General features: G+C 49.4%; 1 protein-coding gene across 3 annotated transcripts in view; it reads left to right on the top strand.

The window, feature by feature from the left end:
- Positions 1-571: 571 nt before the first annotated feature.
- Positions 572-14,203, top strand: part of adamtsl3 (ADAMTS-like 3) — a 55,345-nt gene continuing 41,713 nt past the window's right edge. The window contains exon 1 of one of the 3 annotated variants that reach the window (XM_029170826.3): positions 572-1,134. In XM_029170826.3, the coding sequence (XP_029026659.1) occupies positions 1,078-1,134 (57 nt within the window). In that variant the 5' untranslated portion in view covers positions 572-1,077. The remainder of the gene's footprint in view (positions 1,135-14,203) is intronic. The other 2 variants (XM_029170799.3, XM_029170792.3) reach the window with 2 other exon arrangements.

The following is a 14,203-nucleotide window of genomic DNA, read 5'->3' as shown; positions in this document are numbered from 1 at the left end:
ATCAAAATACTGGAATAAACCTTTCTCTTTCTCTAATAAAGTAATAAAACTTAGCTATTTTTTCATCAAAGTGGGTCTTCACAGTTAATAAATAGCAATATTGATGGAATCGGTGCCATGTGGTTCAGTTTTTTGATCAATGGACAAAAACCCAAAAGGTTTGTTCTCCTCATAAGGAGGCTCTATGGTTCTTTGGTTCCTGATGTGACGAACCTCCCGCATTAATAAAACAACCGGACATTCTCAGAGGCACATTTTAAAAGCAGCCGGAGGTTTTCTTCCAGGATCTGAACCCGTTGGTGAGTTGGTGCCTCAGCGGCAGGTCGTTTCAGGCCCCTCCAAGAATATTTGTCTAAAGCCACAATCCTTATGAATATAAACATGAGTGCAGCTACTGGGTTACGGCTTGTTTACGTGTGTCCTGCTCGAGCTACGCGGTCCTGTAAAAACACACGGCTGAATGTGAGCGGCTGAGACAAGTAGCAGCAGAATCACACAGGTCTGGAGTCATTCTGGAGACAGAGTGCGCGCGTGCGACGCGACCCGCCAGAGCGGGGAACCGCACGCGGACCGTGCGGTGCTGCAGGTGCGGTGCGTAAACGTTCCGTGGCTGAATTCGCGCCCTGCACGCGCTCTCCCACGGCCCGTCCAGCAAAGCGGCGCCAAGCAGCGGCCCCGCGTGCCCGCGCGCCTGCGCGCGGCGCGGCCGTTAGCGCGCAGCCCCACGAGCCGGGAGCGTGTTTCTTTAAGAATGTAAGGTGGGTGAGCCCCTTTTCCCTGACGCACGCCTGGTATGCAAACATAAATTTAGTAGCAACGTGTTTGCTGGGGAACAAGTGTCATGTCGTCTCCGGCGCTTCTCGCCTGACGTTCACCTCTTGATTCTCTGCGTGCGTGCGGCGTACGAGGAAACCGGAGCCGCCGCGCGGAGAGCACAGCGGACCTCTTCCCCGCGAGCGACCGGACGGAGCGGGACGCACGGCAGACGGAGACGGGGGGTGAGAGCGCGAGAGAGCGGGAATCCGAGCTGTCGCCCCGGCACAGTTTGAAAACACGTTGCGTTTAAGAGCCGTTGAGATGACGCGGTCCTATTTGTGGACGCCCGCAGTGATGCTTCTGGCTGCGTTTGTGGAGGTAAGTGGCAGCAATTAAACTACTTCAGCAGCCATTTGAGCGGAGGGCGCGTCACTACATCATGTTTAACTTTCTAGAAGAGTCTGATGTTTCTAATTGAATCAGATCACTATGGTAACGGCGCGTAATGTGGATGTTGAGTAGTTTTATAACATCCACCTATAATTGAATTTGTAATTGGAAACAAAGCTGGAAAAGATGTACGCAGTAAAATATGAATCACTGACAAACAAATGATGTTTAAGATGTTCATGGTTCTGCACTGATACTGGAGCAGTGGGTGAGGTGTAGAGTGTGCTACTGGTTCCCAGTCTGAAGCAACAGTAAGTCAGAGATAACCAGTGCCTTCCCTAATTTATCTGAATGAACTGAGTCCACACAGCCTTTAACAGAGCAGAGACCTCGCTCAGCCCTCACGGACGCACCTGAACACAGATAGTGCGACTCATCAATGGCTTATTTACCAAAACCTTCAGTGGGAATCAGTCGGCCACTGGAATCCTCCTCCACGTTACCTCCCACAGCTCATGAATGCAGGAACGCTTGCGTAAAGCTGCCGCCGCTGAGCAGGACGCTTCCAGTGGAACACAAAGCAGTTGTTTGGCCTGGAGACACGTTCGAGGCCACTGTCAGCGCGTGTAAATGACCACGACAGGTGCTAATGGCACTTCAAGGTGCTCTGGGGGTTTAGACACCCTGACTGGCTTCTAGTCCAGCTGAGCATGTCCACACTGTAATCAGTGGATGCCAATGACAGAGAAGCTCTGGAGGCTGTGCAACTCTTTCCAGGCCACTGTCCAGCCTTGGCCTGGTTGTGTTGCAGTTTAAATATTGGAAGGCAAATCACCAAATGGCACATTAATCATATTTGTAAGGGTACGACGCATCGGTGTTTGGGGCTGGAGGATCCCTGAGTCTGCTGCCACAGACTGGCCGTCGGAGTCTGACCTAAAGAAGAAAATATTGAGGCTGCGTTCGATGCCAGCGACATTTGTGAATTGACTCACTCGTTTAACGTGTTCATCATTCGAGGGGCGTGTGTAAATCAGAAACTTGTCTGCGATGAAAGTTCATTATAAATGATTGGACTTGATGAAGGGTTGAGCTGCGTGTCCAGGACAGAAAGGATCCGCCCTCGCGCTGACTCCCGTGTTACAACGGGCGCTCTGGCGTCGGTTGTTTAGCAGCGCTGAATAATGACACGGGAGCGTTGGCCGGCTCACGACGGACCTTCCCATCTGTGCATAGGAGCGACTGCGCAGCATGAATCAGCACTGGACGTGTGTCTGCCCGGGCCGGGGCTCCTGCTGTCTGGGACCAGGGATCAAGCAGCGCTGCCTCCTGGGTCCCTGTCGCGGCCTGGCCTTTCCTTTTCATGCTGGCTCCTGGGTCAAACCCTGCGCATTACCCGTTAACAAAAGAATGAGCCTCTATATTTGTGCGTACGGCTGTTGGAAACGCTGTGATTTGTGTGTGGGCCAAATGGCCCGTGGCTGCGACTCTAAATGGAATAGGCCGGCCTTTGTGGGTCACATAATGACATACCTCCAGCGAGTCTTGGAGGGCCCGTTGTTCTCGCTCCGCTCCGTCTTTGTGAGCAGCAAAGAGGGACTTAGCAGAGGGTTTGTGGCTGCGTGAGCCACCGAGCATCTGCGCGATCACTGGAGATAGCGCCGTCAAAGGAGCAGGATTTGGAGGGAAGCTTCTCGTTGGTGTTACTCTTGGCGCCTGAGTCTCTTGTTGCTTTTACGCTTCATTCTTTCAACTATTTCTGGTCTTGGGCTCTCAAGTCATCTTGGTTCATACAAGCAAAGTTTTGAGTTAATTGCTTTATTTAATCAGGAATATTTGAATGATTTCAACATCGAGAGTCAACATCAATCCATACAGACGTTATATACAAGCCAAGAAAGAACAATAAACCATATTGAACTAAACAACCACACGGATTCGCCTCATTGGGCTTTTGTCTGAGGTCGTTTACGTCTTCTTTTTGGTGCTGCTGACCCACTTAGGTCACAACTGGCACCAACAGCTGAAGGGACGTTAAAGGTTAGAGATGAGTAAGAACAAAGTGTGTGGTTCTTCTCCCAGCACAGATCAGTCGGGAGCATTTGATTGTGATTTTACCTCTAATAAACGGCAAAGCATTGAAGGAGGAGGCGTGTAGCGGTGACACATAGACCCACACAGACACCATCAGACTGACGGTTTTAACTGAGGAGTGTGAGAGGTCGCGTCTTTGGGGAGTTAGCGAGGGGCGACGCGTGTTTTGCTCCTTAACGTTTGACAAATGCCAGTCAGCTGCTGGACTTGATCGCATTTTTTGGCCGCCACGCTCGCCTCGCTGCATGCCTTTCCTCTAATTAGCCGGATTTGAAGAGAAGATTTGCCACAGACGCAACAGATTGTTGTGTTTATTCAAGGAAATGGTCCCTTTCAGATCCCTAATGCGGCGAGCCGGGAGCATTGAGGTCCTCAGGACGGGGAAGCTTTGGGGTCTAATGGGGGATTAAGTGGGGTCACGGCGTGCAAACGTTCCCGAGCGAGCGTCCGTCTGCAGCAACTTCTGCCGCTCGGCAAAACGCTCCTCGGCCCGATGGCTCGATCACAAAGACCGCAAACCGTCCAATTAGCTTTCACGAGGCCCTTTGTTGTGGACGCGAGTGGAATGGGAAGTGAATTAATTCTGAGAGGGGTCGGTCCCACTTGACGAGCAGAAGAAACTGCTTCAGAGAACATCTGGCCCGTGATGGATGGATGGAGCACGGCTTTGGAGCGTGTTAACAAGAGCCAGTGTTTTCAGTTACGCAGCAAAAGGCTTCATACTCATCTTATTGTTCCCATCTGGCCTTAATCTGTGCAGCGAGACAAAGTGTGTGCGCATGTGTGTCTGCACTGGTGCTTATTGTCCAAGCACAAGTTTCCTGGTGCTCGCGTTTGCTCAACTTGCCAGGTGCCCAAGACGTCTTTCACTTCTCCAGAGCGGTGCTGGCACAGCGTGAGCTACTCAGGTGCAGTGGGGGCTGCAGCTCCTCTAAGCCTCCACATCCAAAGAGTAGCCATTCATCCCTAAATGTTTCTCTGAAAGGACGAGCCTTCACACAATCCTCAATGGGCCAGTGAAGGGAAGCTGCTACTTAACCGAACAAGAGATGGCAGCTTCCTTTGGCCGCCGAGTCAGAAAGAAAGATCCGTTTCAGTGTTTGTTACCAACCCCTCATCACTAATTAGTATTTGCTCCATTTTTTCCTGTGTAAATCCCAACGCTGTCCTTTAAAACAGAATGTTAGAATGTTAGTCACATTCATCTATTAGAACTCACCAGTTAACTAATTCTATCAGATTTATTTATTCTGGACCCATTTAAAGCTTAACGTAAACCCAAACCTCCTGGAGCCCTCACGTAAAGTAAACATCAAATTTGTTGGACATCAGAACACAATGAAAAACAGCTGGGATTATAGGAGGTAAGGCAGAACAGAGCGTCAGCCCTGAGTTGTGGTGTGATGCCGTTGTTGCGTCGCCGGCTCTAATGCCAGGCTGTGGACGGACGCCCACCGAGTCAGCGCCTTTCCTGGCAGTGACGCCGTCCAGGCTTCGGCAGTAGAACCTGCCGACCGGGTTTTAGGGCAGAGACGCGTCAGAGCTGGTGCCACGCGCTGGTCACAAGCTGCCAGCAGATGGCAACATTACAGCAGAGGGCCCTGTTGTGTGCAGCTCGGCTCCCACGCCCATCGCTGATACTCATCTCCATTGTGATCGCGCAGGTGGCTGCCCTTCGTCCTCTCCGCTTCCTCTGGGGTCCCTGGCGAATGTATTTGTTCCTTCATCACAAGGTTTATTTATCATGAAAGTGGAGCCTCTGGCATCCTGTTCTTCTTCTGATAAAACATCTTGCGCTCCATCTGCAGCCTGGTCCCCTCCCATCAGTGTGACTGAGTTGTTGTTTCATCCTGTTGTGTGTTCCTGGACGCCGGCTCCGGCTTCATTTGCAGCAGCCGGGCCGACCTTTGCATCATCTGGCCTGCACATTGTTGTTGCACATTGTTGTTGCACATCGTTGTTGCACATTGTTGTTGCAGATTGTGCACAGCTTTGAAAGTCACAGACCCTTGCAGTTGCTTTGAGCATGTGCATCCAGTCCTGTCTGTCGGGCTCTGCCCTCGCCTTGACCTCAGATCCGATCCCAGGGTGGAATTGCAGCAGGAGTGCTGGGGAGTGGTGTTAACGAGAGGAGAGGAGCAGCTCTCGAGCCTAATTAGAGGGGGGGCAGGTAGAAAGCGTGGGTTGAGACAGTGCTGGGAAGGACCGGGGGAGAGGAAGAAGCTGGGTTGGAAGAGGCTGAAAGGTGAAAAGCTTAGTAAAAAAACCTGCACCATCAAATAAGTCAATAATAAAAGAGGAGTTTAAAGAGGCAAAGATGGAAGCCAGTGCTTCACTAAAAGTAAAAGAGGAAGTGTGGAATATTTATGGGGTGATACTGAAGGGATTTAGGAGAAGAAATCCATGTGCAGACACACGGATATCTTTAGGAATGGTGAAAACAGAGCAGTACGGATGGAATGGGGTGCGAAGGGCTGTGTGAAGCGTGTGCAGGGAGCCAAAGGCCGAGAAGGAGCTCTGCAGAACAGAACCACCATGTTGGACAGGAACCCAACCGGAGCTGCTCAAATGGACATGCACGAATCCGGGTTCGCAGATTCCATTCAAGGCGGCGCCACGGCTCCAGGACAGAAGGAGGACGAGTGGGTTCGTCGGGGGGGGGGGGGTTGGGGCTGCGTGCTGCCGTGGGTCGGGTCTCCATGCATGGCTGCGGGGAATGTTTGTGAGGCTAATGGGGCTTCCTGGGGTTTCTACATCTGCTTCCCCCTGTGGCCACATGTGCTTTGAGTGAGCGCTGGGCCGCCGTGACTAAACACTGGAGACCCTGTTACAAATGATGTGTTATTAGGATTAGTATGCGTACGCCCACAGAAGCAGATTGATGAGTGGCGACAGTAATCATGCATGCTCTCACAGTGTGTTTGCTCGCCTGCTAATCCTGCTCCACTGCAGCCGCCGGAGGAGACTGAGGGCTTCTCTCATCAGATGTGAACTGGGGGAATCTACAGCTTAAAGAGACTTAGGAGTCTGCCCGTCCGTCGGTCCCTTTTCTTGATGGGACGTTGGCTCGTCTGAGGTGTAACCGCTCTGGGTTCTGACATAGATGCCCACAGCCTCACTGGTGCGGTCTGACCCAATCACAGCCTTCACAGCTTCGTTCCTCTTCCTTTAGGCCATGTTCTCAGCATGTCTTTGCCATCCTACTCTTTCCTTTTGTCTGTTTGTGAAAGGTATTAATGTCTTGACACAAATCCTGATTTGGGAGCGTGTGCTCTTTGTGTCCGGGGGGTTGAATAACATTGAGTCTGCAGTAGTCATTAAAAGTTACATCTTCTGTTGACTTTGGACCGATTGCTTGTACCGTCAGTTGTGTTGAGCCAGTGAAATTGTTCTTGTTTGATTTGTTCATTGCAAACAGCTGAAAGTCCTCACATTTTTGCCAGAAACCTAATTTGCAGTGGGGATTGAATTTTGAGTGCAACTGTATCTGTGAGCGGAAACACTTGGCCACGTACCGCTTCATAAATACGAGCGCTTCCTTTCTGCTAGCGTGCATGTTTGCGTGCGTGTTGGTATGTCGTACGCATGCAGTGATTGATCTGACTTTGAGCCTTCATCATCCTCCTCTGCTTCATTACTCTCCCTTAAACGAGGCCTGTTGCGTTATCAGTGCGCTCTCATCTCAGCATGTCGGGCTTCATAGCTGGAATACTTTGGATCCTGGTGACCAGGTGGCCCGTGCCGGCGCTGAGCTCCCTCTGCTAGCGACGCAGGCGCTGCCATCACTCAGGTTCGGCGTTGATAGACAGACGGGCTGACGGGCCACGCAGAGCCGGCGCTCAGACTGGATCATGGCATGTTGACTTTTCGTCATGCAGTTCTTGACAGCGTCGCTCAACGCGAGAGCAGCCTGAAGTACTGCATCTGACAAATTGGTGAAATAGCCTCATAAATAAATCTCAGAGACCAGCGCCCGATTATTTCCGTGTTTGTGTAGGTTTCGGCGTAGGAGGACACTCTTTGATCATCAGGCCAGGTTCGTCTCATCTGAAATGATTTAGGTCCTTTTTCCATGTTTTAGGTTTCCGCTCTTCTTCCTCCCATCAGTAGAGTTGGGCCCATTGATTCGTACCCTTAACTCTAAGGAGCAGCCACATCTCACTTGGTAAACCTGCTGACATTTTAAGCTGCTGCAGGGAAACATCTGTCTGTGCGCATGTCACACTTAATATTTCATGCAACATTTGCTTCAGGTGCACATTACATCACGATCACCCCTCGCCACCACACGGATTTCCTTCAAACATGGGGAAATCACGGTGGTAAAAGGCGTTGAGCTGATGCAGAAGCAACATTAGCGGCTGATGCTTGTGGGTCCGAGTGCGCCGGCCGGTGACAGATGTGCCAGTGGAGCGCGTTGGCGGCCGCTGCTGCTGCTGGCACCAGGGCGCAGCAGGAATGCGTCTGGCTGCAGGTACAAACTGCTCCCGCTTCGCACCGCAGAGTAATCGTTACGGGCAAATCATTACATGATTAGTGGTGCGAACGCCTGTGCCAAGTATGCGCGGCGCTGGAGAATAGTGGAGATGTGGATGCGAAGAGCTGAGAGCGACAGCTCGTAAACAGAGGAGGAATGTGTGTACGAAGACGCCGAGCAATAACCATGAGAATCGCTGATCAGGGATCAGAGGGTGAAGCAGGTTCGGAGCGCGGGTCATTGCAGCACAACCAGCCTCACGTCATCTGATCACACTCAAAGAATTCTAATTTCCTGCAAACATCTGGATTCTGATCTGCCACTTTTTATCATTTGCAGGTTTCTGTGCGATGCCGCCACCAGTTGCATTAATAAAGTATTCATGGAAAACCCCCTAAATCCATTTTAAGCACCACTTCCTGTCATTTATTCTGACAACCTGCAGTTATTAGCCTTCAGTACATTTAGTTTTCCTCCTTCCTGATTGATTTATGTTTATCTCCAGCTTGTGACTAATGTCTTATGTTTTAACCATCAGTCTTCACACAGATGTTGTTGAAAATGAAGCAACTAGCGAACTCGTTTATGGACTGAACTTGCATCAATAACCGAGACCGAAATAGTTTTATCATGTAATTAAAGAAAATAAAAAGCTCCCTTGGGTCCTGTAACGGATGAAGTGAAATATTACACAGACAGCGCAGCCCAGCATTCGGTTCGACTGCTTCAGCTGCTGCAGTCAAACAGAGCCATGTGTCCGAAGGAGAAGGCGCTAAAAGCTCTTGAGCGCAGAGCAGATTACGCAACGTGCAGAAAGCAGCCAGTTATTGTGTGTCCATCAGAAGCCGCTCAGCGTTTAGTCTGAGCAGGTTGTTTTCCCACCTAAATGTCGCCGGCTGTTAATCTTTTTACACAACACGCCTGGAATTTATTGCGTTTCCCCAAAGCGAACGCGTCGCCAGCGTCTCTCCTCGCGTTCGACTGACGCTCCCTCGCTCTGGTTCGTCCTGCGGCGCGCGCTCGCTGGCTCGTTACTGCAGCCGCTCACTCGGCGCTGACAACAAATATTTTTGCAGGGGAAATATTTCCCCTAAAACCAGACTCGGCTTGCAGGCTGATAATTCATACAGCAGCTGTGTAATGACTCTCTTCAGCCTTAAAGCAGGAGTCCAAGGAATCAAAGCGTGTTTAGCGTTGGCATCTGCTAATACAGTGTGTTATATAAGCTGGTGCTACAGGTGCGTCACAGGTTCAACACACTGTGGCCAAACTCTTATTAATCAGATGTTATCGGCGGCAGCGCCGATGCCTGCTCCAACATGGATGCCGTTATCTCTGTCTGCAGAAGGTGTGAGCTCACGCGTCTGGATCCAGATCTAGACTTTATTGTTATGGATTCATTTCCTTGGCATATCTGATCCGCGTCTGTCTTTGTTTCAGCTTATTAGGAGCCTGGCGAGCGGCGCACACATGCATATGAATTGTGTATCCCCGTTTCATTTCCTAGTGCGAGTCTTTGACGGCCTGTCGTGCCCGCCGCCCACGCCTGAGTCACTGCGCTTGCTCCTGGGTCTGGGGTTCATCCACGGCCTCTCCCTCTTCCTGGCTCGAGCCGACTCAGCTCTCAGGCTTCCTGCAGGAGAGCGAGGCGACCGTCGGGCCGGGCCGGGCCGGGAGCATGGGCCACCGAGGACAAGGCAGGCACACAATGCATGTGTGCTGCAGGGCTTCACGGACTCAGCGGAGCCCGACAGGCCTTTGCAGGTCCAGGGCTTCAACTGGACCTTGAGCCAAGTCGCATGCCCCAGTTATCTGAATGACGCAAGTGAAACAGGATGATCCTTCGCTTGTGTCGCTGACAGAAGACACACCCAGCTGCTGTTGTGCTGTTGTGTGCAGCTCCCATGCTTTATCACTAACACCTAATTACTGTCCAGCTTTTGTACCGTCGCATGTTGGACTCATCAGTGAAGAACAAAGCAGCTGTGACACTGGTGCCGAGTTTCAGGAAGCGAGAAAGCAAAAGCTAAACAGGAACAACTGAATAGTGCTCACACAATGGAAATGTGAGTGTAGTGAAGTGGCTGCGTACGTTGGGCACATAGCAGCTCTGCCGTCCCAAAGTAATAATAGGTTCCCCAGAGTAATTATAGCTTAAAATTTAGAAACCAGAACCAGAAAATATCACAGTTTGCGGTTCCAAAGTCACTCTTCACTTATTAATGTCTTTTTCTCAGCAGTTGGAAAATATTTTTTTACTCTCAAATTTATTGAGCTCTTGGTCCGCGAGAATGTGACCACTGCAAATGAGTTTTAAATGAGGTTTCTCACCAAAGCCCAAAGAAACGGACGGGGCAGAACGACGCAGCAGTTCACCTTCCAACGTATGGTTTTATCTGAGTCTCTTTCATCTTCTGTGTGTTTCACCAGTCAGGTTCTCATTCTGGCTCCTTGCCTTCAGTCCATTCAATAAATTGTGTCACACCACTTGTTGTCACAGTTTTGTTCCTCTTCCTTATAAACACAGGCCATGTCCAACTCAAACTGTGCTTCCTGCCAAGAATACGTCGCATCGCTTTAGCTAACGTACAGAAAGTCAGCCGTCAAGTACTTTTTTCTTTCTAGAAGTTGCTGAACCAATTACTGTCGGCTGCACAGCTGTCCCCGTCACGATGGTGGAGAAAAAGTCAATGAAACACAGTCACCTGCACGTGGTTGCCTCCCTGTCCTTTCCATGACCCATAAATCCCTGCTTCCTGCTCACCTCGCTCCTAAAGATTAACAGAGTTCTCACTACCTGTCCACCTGCTCCAGGCATCACATTTACCAGCGCCGGGTTAATCTCAAAGGTCCAGTTGGTTTCTAATCCTTCGAAACAGAGACAGAGGAGCTGATCCAAGGGCAGGCTGTTTAATTTCCAAGGGATCTGTTATTAGAACTGCTATAGTTCATCTTGGGAAGCCACCTGTGTCCATTTGAGAATTTACTGTAGTGAAGATTACCACTAAATGTGAAGCTGTGTGGACCACCGGCTGGAGGTTGCTCCTAAGCTGTGAAGCCGTCATTAACCTCATCTTCCCCGATGACTCCACGTCTCTCCCCGAGTCACCTGGGTATCTGTTGCGAACGTGAAACCCGCAGAATGCGAGGCCATCTCCATTACACACGCCGGCAACAATGGAAAGACCACTTGGACTGAATTTTGAAAGGTTTTGGTTGCAGAAGCAATTTTGGAGCTATCAGATTGAAACTCAAGATGCCAGAGCAAGTCGGTGCTGTCAGGGCCTTCTAGGAGGGCTGTGGGTTTTCAAAGCAAATTTTAAGGTTGGAAAAAAGGGACTCTCGATCACAGTGGAATTGATGAAGCCGCTGTGAAGGTTTTGTGTCTCGGATGTCTCGAGTAGAGACGTGTGCCTCCATCGCTGAACCCTCAGGTCTTTGATAAGGTCGCATCATATTATATTTCCATAATCGATGTAACACTATTCCATTAATTTTAGAAGCTCTGTTATCTGCTCTGTCCAAAACTCAATAGACCTTCAGATTTTCAGTTTTTAAGGTCTAGTGGCTCCATCTCACGCTGGCTCCTGCTTTATTAACTTGATATTTCTTGTACTTGTGACTGCGTACGTGAAACCCAATCTGAGCTACGCGCTTGATCCCGCGGTCGCGTGTGTTAGCACTGTAAGCCGAGCATGATGTATCTCCACCGAACTGTCTGTTCCTGCAAGTGTGCGTGACAAACCTGTTCCACCTGACAGTAAACCTTGTGTAAATCCTAGCGCTGCTGAGGAGCAGCATCCAACCACTTTGCCGCTCTTGGATTTCACGCCACCAGGGGTTTGCTCTTCACTCCGAAAGAATAACAGTCCTTACGCAAACTGAATCCACAGCCAGCGCGCTCTAAAAGACGGATCCCACATCTCACAGGGAGAAACCTACCTGCCCTCGTCAGCTAACCTGTCAAGTCTGTCCTATTTAGAGTGCAACCCTAGTCGCTCTTTGGGGAAGGCAACGACTCTGTAATACCATTAAGGATGTTTCTGTCTGCACTAGCACTTCAAAGCAAAGACAGGAGTAATGTTTTCAGTACATTCGATAGCCGCGTAGATGTGGCGATTGCATGCGAGCAGTGAATGCAGAAGGTGTGTGAGCTAATTGGGGCCTGTCGGAGTGGCAGAGCCGGGTCAGGCCGGCCCAGACTGAGCCCTGTCGTGGGGGAGGCACAGGCAGAGGGACGCTTCCAGGGATCCTTCAGCTGTCTTCTGTGTGCGGATGTGCCAGCCAGTGCCAGACCCTGCTCCCGGCCCAGTCGACCTCCAGCTGTGCAAACACAGCCACGTTTCTGAGCACACACCCGTGTTCAGGCTGTGCCAAATCCAATTATTCCTTCGCTTTGCTTTTTTAGTCTAATTTGAGCTCCTCCTCAGCACGTACTGCACATTGAACATTTCTCCTCTGTCCCAGTGACATTCGGGTAATTTTCACACATTTTGCTCATTTTTCATCCCAGAACTCTGCTTTGTGACACTTGGTTTGCTTTTAGTTAAGGTGGAACCACAGGCCACTCGCTGTGGTTGTCAGGCATTGTTTTTGTCAGTGACTGCGCAGCTCATATGGGCTTAAACAGTGATGTTGATCTCTGGGGGTCTTTAGCTCACGCCTTAGCGTTGATTTTTACTGTACGTGGTGCTGACAAGTCAACGCACAACTTGGACTCAACTGATTCATGTCAAGTTCAACAATGATAATGAGAACTTTGGTCAGTGACTCATCTTCCTGCAGCAGGAGAAGAACCACTGGACTCTTTCAACATCAGATCTGGTGTGTGAGGCAGATTATGAATGGAACTAGAGGTGGAATTTGATCTGATCGTTACTTATGCCGCTGAGTCTTGCTCTCTTTATAGTACAACCATTAAAAGATGCAGCAACACTGTCAAAGGCCCAATCAACTAAAGCACTAAGACACTGGAGGAACTGTTTAATAAAACTGTTCTTTAATTTTTGTACTTGCTGCCAGCTAAAACATTTGCGTAATTCAGCACATGGAGACTCATGAATGTCTTGGGAGCTTGGGATCAGCAACCTCTCAACTGATATCAGTGTGAAGAAATGTCTTGTTACATGTGTGATATTCAGACAAACTGTTGCTCATTGCCTCAAAGCTGATAAAGCTGACATCTAAGTGGCTACAACCTCGTTACAGACTCAAGCAGATAAAAGGAATATTTACTCATAACAGCTGTTGCTTTGAAGCTTAATGATTTTACAAGACTCACTGTCTATTATTATCTCTGTGTTTATGGGCCTGACCTGCCGTGGACGGAAGGTCCTGAACTTTGCAGTCAGGCACATTAAATCAAAGCAAGCAAACTTGTGAGGAAAAAGTAACAACAAATGAAAAGACCAACTTTAGCTTTTTAAATGCAAATGCGCACACGGTGCATGAAGTCACACAAACAGTGGCCGCTCTAATGGGCTCACACATCATGTCAGAAGAATCTCCTGTGGCATGAGGGGAGTTCAAATGGCGCCTCCGATCTGACTCACTAATACAAAGGGAATGTGGGGACTGAAATGTGCCAACTCACCCGTCACCCCCACCTCCCACCCAGCTCTCCCCTTCTGTCAAAAGGCGCTTTGGCTGCGGCCCAAACAGCAGGAACGTCGTTCATCAACAGCAACTACACACGTATGACAGGGATGTTTGTATAACTGTTCCTGACGGGCTGTCGTTGTCATGGCGATCTGAGTCTATCAGCTTCCGTTGTCGCCGTGAACTATCGAGGCTCAGGGCTGACTGTTTCTTTTCCTGAGATGGTTATCGTCCGTTTTGCTTGTTGTCTTTGTCTTGTGGGATAATCGCAGCCTCTGGAATCTCAGCATATTGACGAGACAAGGACAGGAAAACATTAAGCTGTCACACAACGTCATGATCGACTGGTCTGGGATACACGAGTGCATTGTTGTCTCTGATCTCCAGCGTATGTCTCAGATATAGTTCCCACGGGATGCTACTTGAATTTGGAGGAGCCCAGACAAATTGTCGGGTTTCCCCAGATCGTGTGTCAGTGTCGTGAGGATGATGTTGTGGGTTTTTTGGCTGCAGTCTGTCAGGTCAAGTGGGGATGTCTGGGAGCTTCTGACAGAATCCAGGACACTTCTTTAAAGTGAAAAGAATTATTGCAAACATTTGTCTCTTAGTGTACGACAGTCTGAAACTAATAACAGAAACATAAGGACATGCTCTAAATGCCTGATTTAATAAATATTTACAAAATACCATTCAAGATTCACGTAGTATTAACTTATTATTCTTTGATCCACATCTAGGAATCCATTTCAAATTAGAGGAGAAGCTGCTATTGTAGCTTTAGGTGCCAGAGTAAACTCTATTTTTTCATTTCATTTTGTTTTTCTTCTTTGTGTGATATCATCTTATCCACTTTAGCTGGGAAAATATTCATATAGCAGTTTGTCAGAA

Source organism: Betta splendens, chromosome 2 (genome assembly GCF_900634795.4).
Source record: "Betta splendens chromosome 2, fBetSpl5.4, whole genome shotgun sequence".
Classification (NCBI taxonomy): Eukaryota; Metazoa; Chordata; class Actinopteri; order Anabantiformes; family Osphronemidae; genus Betta; species Betta splendens.
Note: the sequence above shows the minus strand (reverse complement) of the source record. Positions and strands in the feature narration are given on the sequence as shown.